Below are 9,266 nucleotides of genomic sequence, written 5' to 3' on the forward strand. Positions count from 1 at the left end.
AATGGAGGCGTCTCGGGAGCCGGATTCAGAGCGCTTGCCCGCAGCTCGACAGCCTGACTTCGCGTGAGACCCGCAGGACCGGCCGCGGAGGAGTGACCTGCCGACCTCGGGGCTCGCGAGTGCCGCGCCCCCGCTCTCCAGAACGCCTTCCAACCCCGCACCCCGCCCGGGTGTCCGCGAGCAGTGGGCGGGCACAGGCGCCCCAGGGGCTGGCCTGCGCCTCCGCCGAGGCCCTTGCCTGGCTCTGCGCGCTCTAGCCTCCGCCCTCTGCCTGGGGTCAACTTTGTTGGGGCGGAGAGAGCCCCTGGCGGCTCTCGGTGTGGAGAAGCCAGTGACCCTGGGGGACGACTTCGGGAACAGACCAGGAGGCCTGGCCTCAGCCGGCCTCAGGGGGGAGGGCGGAGAATATCCGGGCGCGGCCTAGCTCCCCCAGGCCCTCCGTGGCCTACAGCACCTCGGGGCCAGAAGGGTGAGCGCAGGCCTCTAACCTTTGGCGCAGGCTCTCCTCAGGCCCCCTAGGCCCGGGGCTCCTTTAGCACTCACCAGGCCAGTGAGGGCACGTCCCCGAAGCTGCGCCGCTGCCCTGCTGGAGGGGAACCTCTCCTGGGTGTATTCAGAACCCAGGGTCCTTGGGTGGATGTGGGTTCAGCTTGCCAGTCTATGCAGGCGCATAGAGCTGCTGATACCTGAGATGTTCACACTCTTGCTCTGTCCTCTCTTAGAGGAAAACCTCGGGGGCCTCCTCTCAAGGCTGGGCCTTTCAGGAAAGGGCACTCGGATGTTATTCCGCTATCTTCCCCGGGAGAAAGCTAACCCAGAAAGTATCCCGGTTCCAGGAGGCCGGCCGCAGGCAGGGTGCTGGTTATCAGTGGGATGTTCCGGGGTGCTCCAGACGGGAGACAGGCCTGATGGACCCTGAATCCAGCACTGGATAGCAGGGCCTAGACCCCTCCGGCAGCACAGGCCCCCGTGTCACAGGCCTGGGGCAGCGCGAAGCGGGGGATCAGTGTGCAACCGCCTTGGAGAGTAGCCCTTGAGCTCGATTTCTGATTAGAAGAAAAGGTTGCCTGGAGAACCGGGCTAGGTGGGTGGGGACTGGGAGCTCCTATTTAGGAGCGGGGACTGGAAAGGAAACCTCGCCGTGATGGTCAAAGGAGGCCCTGGGCACCCCTCCCCCAGAGGCCCCCAGAGGGCTGCGACGGAAGGCTGGCACTTCTGCTCAGAAAATAAAGGGTCGCGTGTTCAGGGGGGCGCCGTTCCCCGTGAGCTGTGGCCGGTAAGGAAAGGGCCTGGGTGCGCTGCTCTGTGCAGGGCGCGTTGCCCCGACCCGCGGGGCTGCTGGGACTGGGCGCTGGCTGTCGGCCGCAGCCTGAGCGCTTGCTCGCAGTCGCAGGGGTTGGGCCTTGGGGAGTGGAGTCAGGGGAAGATGCTGAATTCATCCTTCTCTCGCCATTACTGCTCCCTGAGCCCTCGGCCACCGTGGGCCCCTGCCCCTCCCTCACCCCGGCCTCATTACCAGGAGAGAGCGAGCTGTTTGTAAACAATAAATAATGGAAAGTAGGGGATGTTGAGAAAAGCCTCCGCCGAGGAAGCCGGCAAACTGGAGGCGGGAGGAGGAGGGTGGGGGAGGGGAGGGGCAGAGGAGGAAGAGGGAGAGAGATTGAGAGATTCATTTCTGGCGGAGAAGCCCCGGTGGCTAGTTTCTGATTATTTACAGGAGGTGATATTAGCGATTCAGGTGAGAAAGAAAGAAACACGGCCGCCATGAGATCAATACAGAATTCAGAAACAATTATTAATGTCATTTGACTCGTGTTTTTTATATATCTCTCCCGGCTACAGACGCTTAAACTGTCTGAATAATTTGCATGGAAGGCTATTCATTATTTCCGATGATTTTCCTTCGCAAGCAGCTCGGACGTGGCCGGCTGTGGTTCAACGCGATCGGAGAGCTCGTATTTTCATCTGTAAATTAAAGCAATTACGCAGCAGATATCATATGATGCGTACTCTGGTCTCCAGATAGTCATCAATCACCTTCAACCGAGCTGTCAGAGCGGGCAGATTTCGTTTCTGGGAGGCAGGTTTGCAGCTGGGGAGAGGGCGAGAACGTCATCATTAATTAGAGGGTGACCCTGGGGCGATTCACAGGTCTGAACCCAGGAATCTTTCGAGCAAGTCTGCACAGCGCCGCCGCGCATAGCTCCCCTCCCGGCCGACCGCGGGAGGCCCAGCCGGGCGAGAGCAGCAGGGGCGAGCCGGGCCCCCGGAGGGCGGCGGCATAAAAGGCGGGGAGCGAGTTCCGGGTGCCCGGGCGCCCCTTTGCCGCCTGCGCGCTCGCCTCTGTTTTGGATTCGGGCACGGTCCCAAGACCCGGGCCGAATGGGGAGTCCTGGGGTGGGTACTAGGCCTGCTCCGTGCGCCCCGGTCACGGAGCTATGCAAAAGGGGCGGGGAAGGGCGTCCCGGCGCTCCCTCCCCGGTACCTAACCCTGAGGGTCGCCGGGAGGAGCAAGCGTAGCGGGAGGGGCCCCGGAGCTGATCGGGAAACCTGCTCTTCGAGCGCGCGGGGGTGTCTGGCAGTCCCGGGTTTAGCCGCGAGGGGCAGGGGGAGGCTGAGAGGGCGGCCCGCGCAAGGGGGTGGAAGAGGAAAGGGAGGGCCGTTCGCCGCGCCGCAACCCGCAGGACCTGGGCTGGGACCAAGGAGGGGGTGTTCCCCGGGGACAGGGCTGCGGGGAGTCGCAAAGCCCCTCAGCACTTGGGCCAGCCACCCCTGGAGGAGATGGCTCGGGGAAGGGGTTCAGGACCCACACGCCTGAGGGCACGTTGACCTCCAGACGCGGACACTCGCAGCCGCACTGGGGCCTGGAACTCCGCCCCGGAGCAGGGTCCGAACTGGCGGGAGGCGGAGCGGCTGACCCGCCGAACAGCGGTCGGAGCGGCGCGCGGGCCAGCGGAGCGGCCGTCCTCCACCTGGAGCGGGGCGCGGAGGCCCGGGCGGCTGGTCGCCTGCGCCGGCGCCGGCTAATTTTAACTGTTGATTACATCTTCGGTGAAGACTCAGTCGTGTGTCCCTTCACATGTCTCATTTGTAATTGAGACTAATGATTACAGTGGGGCGGGAAGGAGCAGGTGCTCATTAATTAATTTCTAATTAAAAGTGCTTCCCGTCCTCGGTGACTAAGGAGAAACAGCAATTCGTCGGGGCGATATTGACTCCACGGATGAAATTCATTTGTTAGAGCCTGTTGGCCCCTTCGCCCCGCGCGGCGCCCCCAGCCCGTCCCCGCCCCGCCGCCCGGCCTCAGCGAGTGACCCGCACGTCTGCGGCCGGGCCGAGCTGCGCGGCGTGGGCTGACGTCAGCGCCTCCGCCGCTTAAAGCCAAGCACATCTGACTTGACGGGTTCGCGCAACTCGGTTTTTTTTTTTTTCCTTTTTTGCAAAATATGTATTTGTGTCGCCGCTGCGAGGCCAGTTGGTCCCAGAGCCCCCTCGAGGCTCGGAAATGTGAAGCTAAAAGGCTCGCTGCGGCCGCTGCGGCTCTCTTTCCCACCGGGTTAGAAAAGTTTGCGGGGCACGTGGACGAATTAACCCGCTCTTCTGCTTCGCCCTCCCAGCGCCTAGGAGCCGGCGGCCCCGGAGCAGTGGCCGCGTCACGCCGGCCACCGCGCGCAAGACCCCGCCGGCCCCGCCCGCCGGCCCCGGCTGGTGCCCGCCATGTCCTACCCTCAGTTTGGATACCCCTATTCTTCCGCACCCCAGGTAAGGGGGCCTCACGAGGGTGCGGGGAATGCAGCGTTACACACTGGCGGGTGGGCGGCTGTCCAGCGACCCGGTGCGGCTTCCCAGAGAGCAGGGCCTGTGCCGCGCGCTCCGTGCACCGGCCCCGCGGAGACTAGAGGCACTGAGAGCATCTGTCCTGCGGGGGGACGCATTTCTCCGGCTTTGTTTGACCCCCAGCACGCCCCAACCCCCAGCTCTGAGGCTTCTTTGCCCGAGAGGAACCCAGGGACCCAGGAGAGATGTGGCACAGGAGGGCGTCACAGCCTTAGAATCCGCCCCCCCACCCCCACACACACAGACACCCCGGGGAGGGTGCGAAAGGTCAGGGGGCTGGCCGGGCTGGGCCCCAATTCTCCAGAGGAGGCCCGGCCAAGCAGACTGGCAGCACTAAGGAATGCGCGGCCCAGTGGACAGCGGTACGCCCGAGGCCACCGGGCACGCCCTTCTGGGCCGCGCGCCGGGCAGGTGGAGGCCTAGAGCCCCAGCCTTGAGCCGGGGTGCCGGCCCTTCCTCGCCGCCCCTCTCTCCTCCAGTTCCTGATGGCCACCAACTCCCTGAGCACGTGCTGTGAGTCGGGGGGCCGCACGCTGGCCGACTCCGGGCCCGCCGCCTCGGCCCAGGCGCCTGTCTACTGCCCGGTCTACGAGAGCCGGCTGCTGGCCACCGCGCGCCACGAGCTCAACTCGGCCGCAGCGCTCGGCGTCTACGGGGGCCCCTACGGCGGCTCGCAGGGCTACGGCAACTACGTGACCTACGGCTCCGAGGCGTCCGCCTTCTACTCGCTGGTGAGCGGAGGGAATTGTCCGAAACCTTCCCCCTCCCCCGCGACGCCTCGTCCCTCCCCCCGGAGTTGCCAAGCCTCCTCCCTGAACTCTGGAGTCAGGGGCGCCGGTGCCCTGGACCCCAGATTGGAGGGGGCGGGACAGGCACACCTTAGCGGCTCCTTCCGCTTTGCCGCTCCTAGTCCGGCCCCGCGGCACACCTCCATCCCCCGAGTCTGGGGACTTGCAGCTCTGGCCACGTCACCGGTCCAGTGCCCCTTCCCCCCATCTGCTGCGCGCTCCCCCACAGAGCTCCGCTTCCCTCGCTCCCAGGTCTCCCTCGTCCTCGCTGGGCAGCCCCCACCACGTAGCCTCGCCGGCCTCTCCCTCCCCTGCCCTCCTCATGCCCACCCTCTTGCTCCACCCCCGCTTCTCCCCTCCCCTCCTCCCTTCGATACTCCGGGGTCCCGCTCACCCTCCGCTCCTCTGCTGCCTCCCAGCGCCCCACCCCCTTCTCTACCCCTTTCTTCCGCCAATCTCATTCTCCTCTCTCCTACCCCCCAGTTCTGCTCATTCTCCCTCCCCCTCTGGGGGTTCCTTGCTCCCTGGGCAGGAGAGAGAGTCTGGGGACGGGATGGCTGGTGAGGCTGCCTGGGGGTCTGGGCAAAGCGTGAAGGAGCCGAGGTGTGTGGGGGGCGGGGTCGAGCTGGGTCGCCTCCCAGAAGCTGTGACCCCAGGCTCCTGGGATCCTACAGAATGGCTTCGACTCCAAGGACGGGCCTGGATCTGCGCATGCGGGCCTGGCGCCTGCAGCGGCTGCTGCCTACTACCCCTACGAGCCAGCGTTGGGCCAGTATCCCTATGACAGGTGAGGGCTGGAACCCCTCCTCACCGCACCACAGGGCCCCCTGCACTCCATTCTGCCATCAAACTCCCCAACCCAACCCTTGTGAAAGCTGGGGAGACAGGAGGAGGGACAGTCTCAGGGTCCGGCTCCTGCTGACCTTGGCTTAGTCCAAGTCCCACCTCCTAGGCAAGCCAAGCCCCACAGACACAAATGCGTCCCCAGCCTCCCATTCCCGCTCCCCACGCTGTCTGCACTCCCAAAGCCCTTGCTGGACCGGGTCTTCCTGGCAGCCAAGTGTTGGTGCTTGGGCTTGAGATGACTGCCCCCCCCCCCCCCCCCCGCTCAAAAGGGGCAGCCTCTGCGGTATGTGGGACCCAGTCCACCCTCCCCTGTGGTGGGGTCTGGAAGGGGGAGTCCAGTGTAACCCACTCTAAGACAGCATGACCCATCTGGGTGAGAGGAGGACAACAGTCGTAATCGTGACTGCAGGAGGTCTGCAGAAGGCCATCCGGGCACTTTCTCCCGCGGGAACTGAAGGCCGTTCCCACCCATGGGTGTCATACAGTCGGGCTTGCACTTCTGTGAGGGGCTTTCCTGGTTTGCGGATCTAAGGAACTGAAGAAGAGAGGCCTAGGTGGAGTGAGTGAGACCTAGCCTGGCCTTGAGCACTCCACCCTGACCCCTCTGGCTGAGCAGGAGCCTGGGGTCCCTGAAAGTGTAATAGACACAGGCAGAAAAGGCAGTGCCTGTAGGCAGTGGCAAGGGGTGGGGGCCTGGGTCCCACCCGGTCTTACCACCATAAACACACCCCCACGACGGGGACCGAAAGCCTGCAGGGGCCTGGCTCCAGCTGCCGGCGCAGGCAGGGGTCCCGGCCGGCGCCCCATTGCCCAGCCTGTCTGCAGGTACGGGACCATGGACAGCGGCACGCGGCGCAAGAACGCCACGCGCGAGACCACCAGCACGCTCAAGGCCTGGCTGCAGGAGCACCGCAAGAACCCCTACCCCACCAAGGGCGAGAAGATCATGCTGGCCATCATCACCAAGATGACCCTCACGCAGGTGTCCACCTGGTTCGCCAACGCGCGCCGCCGCCTCAAGAAGGAGAACAAGATGACGTGGCCTCCGCGGAACAAATGCGCAGATGAGAAGCGCGCCTACGCGGAGGGCGAGGAGGAAGAAGGGGCGGAGGAGGAAGCCCGGGAGGAGCCCCTCGGGAGCACCAAGGCCGAAGGTGCGAGGGGCGTGGGCGGTGGTGGTGCCGGGGCGCCTAGCTCGGGACTCCCAGTGCCTTCTGTCAGGGATCTAGGACCTCCAAAGACATCGAACCTGGGGTAGTGAAAGCAAACTTCAAGGCCCTGCGCAGCAAATGAATGAGCTGGCCCCAGAGGCCCTGAGCCCAGGGGGCCCGCGGTGCCAACAGGGACAGGCTTAAAGAAACCCAAAACAACGTTTAAAACGTGGACACACCCACCCTAACCGGACCCCTATTGATTTGAGGAGGAAATCGCCCTCCTTGTTGCCACCAGGGGGGGGGGATGGGGAGCGTCCGAGAGTGGGAGGTGCGAAGAAGGGCTCTGGGTGCTTTTCTGAGCCCTAGAAGCACGGGTGCAGAGCTAGGAAGGAAGTGCAGGGTTCGGATTAGCCCCCGCCTCTGTCCCTGCACTGGTCTCTCCTTCTGTCCTGCGCAGAGCCCGTGGGCAAAGAGGAAAAGGATCTGGAGCTCACTGACCTGGAGGACTTCGACCCGCTGGAGGCGGAGCCTCCTGAGTGCGAGCTGAAACCGCCCTTCCAGCCCCTGGATGGTGGTCTGGAGCGCGTCCCTGCCGCACCGGATGGTCCAAGCGCCCCGGGAAAGGAGGCCTCCAGCACCCTCCGGATGCCCCTGGCTGCCGGTGGTGGGGCCCCCCTGGACCAGGACCTAGAGAGGGCCAGGAGCTGCCTCCGGACCACAGCGGCAGGGCCAGAGCAGCAGTCCGGTGTGGGGGGCGGCTCGCAGGCTTGCGAGGCCAAGCTGGGCTTCGGGCCCACTGGGGCAACAGCAGGCCTCGAGGCCAAGCCGCGCATCTGGTCCCTGGCTCACACGGCGACCGCCGCCGCCACCACACTGAGCCAGACTGAGTTTCCATCATGCATGCTCAAGCGTCAAGGCCCGGCGGCCCCTGCGGCCACCTCCTTGGCTCCTGCCTCATCCTCGCCTGCGGCCCCGGCCCCCACTGGTGCCCTGGACAGGCACCAGGACTCCCCGGTAACCAGTCTCAGAAACTGGGTGGATGGGGTCTTTCACGACCCCATCCTCAGGCACAGCACTTTGAACCAGGCCTGGGCCACCGCCAAGGGCACCCTCCTTGACCCAGGACCAATGGGACGCTCGTTGGGAGCAGGCGCCAACGTGCTGACAACACCCCTGGCGCGCGCTTTCCCGCCCGCCGCACCCCATGACGCTCCCACCTCGGGTGCAGCCAAGGAGCCGCTGGCCCTTCCGAAGGCGGGAGGCAAGCCCTTCTGCGCCTGACCGGCCCTGCCCCTGAGCAGAGGAGGAGCCCAGGCTTGGCCGCAGGCCGGTGGGTCACAGACTCTTTTTTCTACCAAGTTTCCAAAGCAGGACAAGAGCATGGCAAGGTTCAGGCAGCGAACCCACCGTGGAGGAGGAGCCGAGCTCGGCCGGGTCAGGCCGCAGACCAGGGCCACCGACCCCACTCGGACAATCGCTAGTTCAGGCCATTCCCAGACTCCAGGAGCCCTGGGGCAGGGCCGCGCTGGGAGCAGAAGGGAGCCACCCTGAGACATAAAGTTTACGAGCGAAAGTTTACATGGAGAAGACATTTCCCCTCCCAGGCGCTGTCGGTTTGCCTGTCTTCCTTTGGGTTCGAGGCTTGCCTGGGCTCCTCTTGAAGACTCATCAGCCCATGAACCTGATCGCGTCCTCCGCACACTGGCCAACAGCACTCCACCTCGTTCACACTATTGCACACTTAACGCGATAAAATTATGTTTTTTTAAAATGTATGTTCACACCAATAATTGCCTGCTTCAGAGGCTAATATAAGAAAACCAATAAACCGAGTGGTGGTGTTTGCATTGCAAAATGAACACGTTTCAAACCCGGGGATTAGAGCTCTCGCCAAAGGCAAGGCTCTAATCCCGAAGGGAACGAGTGGGAGAGGGGTCTTTGGGCCAGGGTCCTCGGGGAAGTTGCTGGCTGGGCGCCAGACGCCCTGTACAGCCAGTTCTTGGAAAGAAGAGTTGGCGACGAGAGGGTCAGGACTTGTAAACTCTCCCCAGTACACCAGCCTCCGAAATTTTGAGAAAATAGGAGTCCCTCTTGCTAGATTAGAATAACTTTTAAACTTCCTCAATTCCCTGGGACTGCGACCTGGGGAGAGCGGGGGAGGGGCCGTCCCTGCCCTGAGGCCCTCCCGCTGTGGCCTCTTTTCAGACGGTCCTTAGCGACGGAGAGTCCGCAGCGGGTCCCAACGCCTAAGCCCGCCTCCCCCCTCCCCGCAGGGACCTGCCCCAGGCCTCGAGCGTCCGCGCCGGGAATGCCCTGGGCCACGCCCCGGTGGGAAGCGGGAGGCGGGAGCGCGTAGTAGGCTGCGGGGAGGAAGCGGGGCTGGGAGTCAGGCCTCCGGCGGGGGCGAGTGGCAGCGGGCTCCCCCCCTCGCCTGGGTTCCTGCGCATTGTAGACCCCGGGGTTCGCTCTGAAACACGGGCCCCCACACCCTCGGCGCCGAGCCCAGGAGCAGCCAGACCCCTGAACTGAAGGAAAGTCGCGGTTCCCCGGCTTCCGCCGACTCCGCGCCGCGTCGCCCCCGCCCCGCAGGCGCCTGGACCCCCGCGAGGGCCCCTCGAGGGCTTCGGGCGACCGCTGCGCT

At 64.7% G+C, this 9,266-nt stretch overlaps 1 protein-coding gene across 1 annotated transcript; it reads left to right on the top strand.

Annotated features, from left to right (window-relative positions):
- The first annotated feature begins 3,519 nt into the window (after positions 1 to 3,519).
- On the top strand, positions 3,520 to 8,457 carry IRX4 (iroquois homeobox 4). The gene is made up of 5 exons (XM_082723279.1): positions 3,520 to 3,762; positions 4,317 to 4,568; positions 5,300 to 5,412; positions 6,297 to 6,625; positions 7,083 to 8,457. The coding sequence occupies exons 1-5, from the start codon at positions 3,718 to 3,720 to the stop codon at positions 7,904 to 7,906; spliced, it is 1,563 nt and encodes a 520-aa protein (XP_082579405.1). The 5' UTR covers positions 3,520 to 3,717; the 3' UTR covers positions 7,907 to 8,457.
- Positions 8,458 to 9,266: the final 809 nt, after the last annotated feature.

Source organism: Mustela nivalis (assembly GCF_964662115.1).
Source record: "Mustela nivalis genome assembly, chromosome: 3".
NCBI lineage: Eukaryota > Metazoa > Chordata > Mammalia > Carnivora > Mustelidae > Mustela > Mustela nivalis.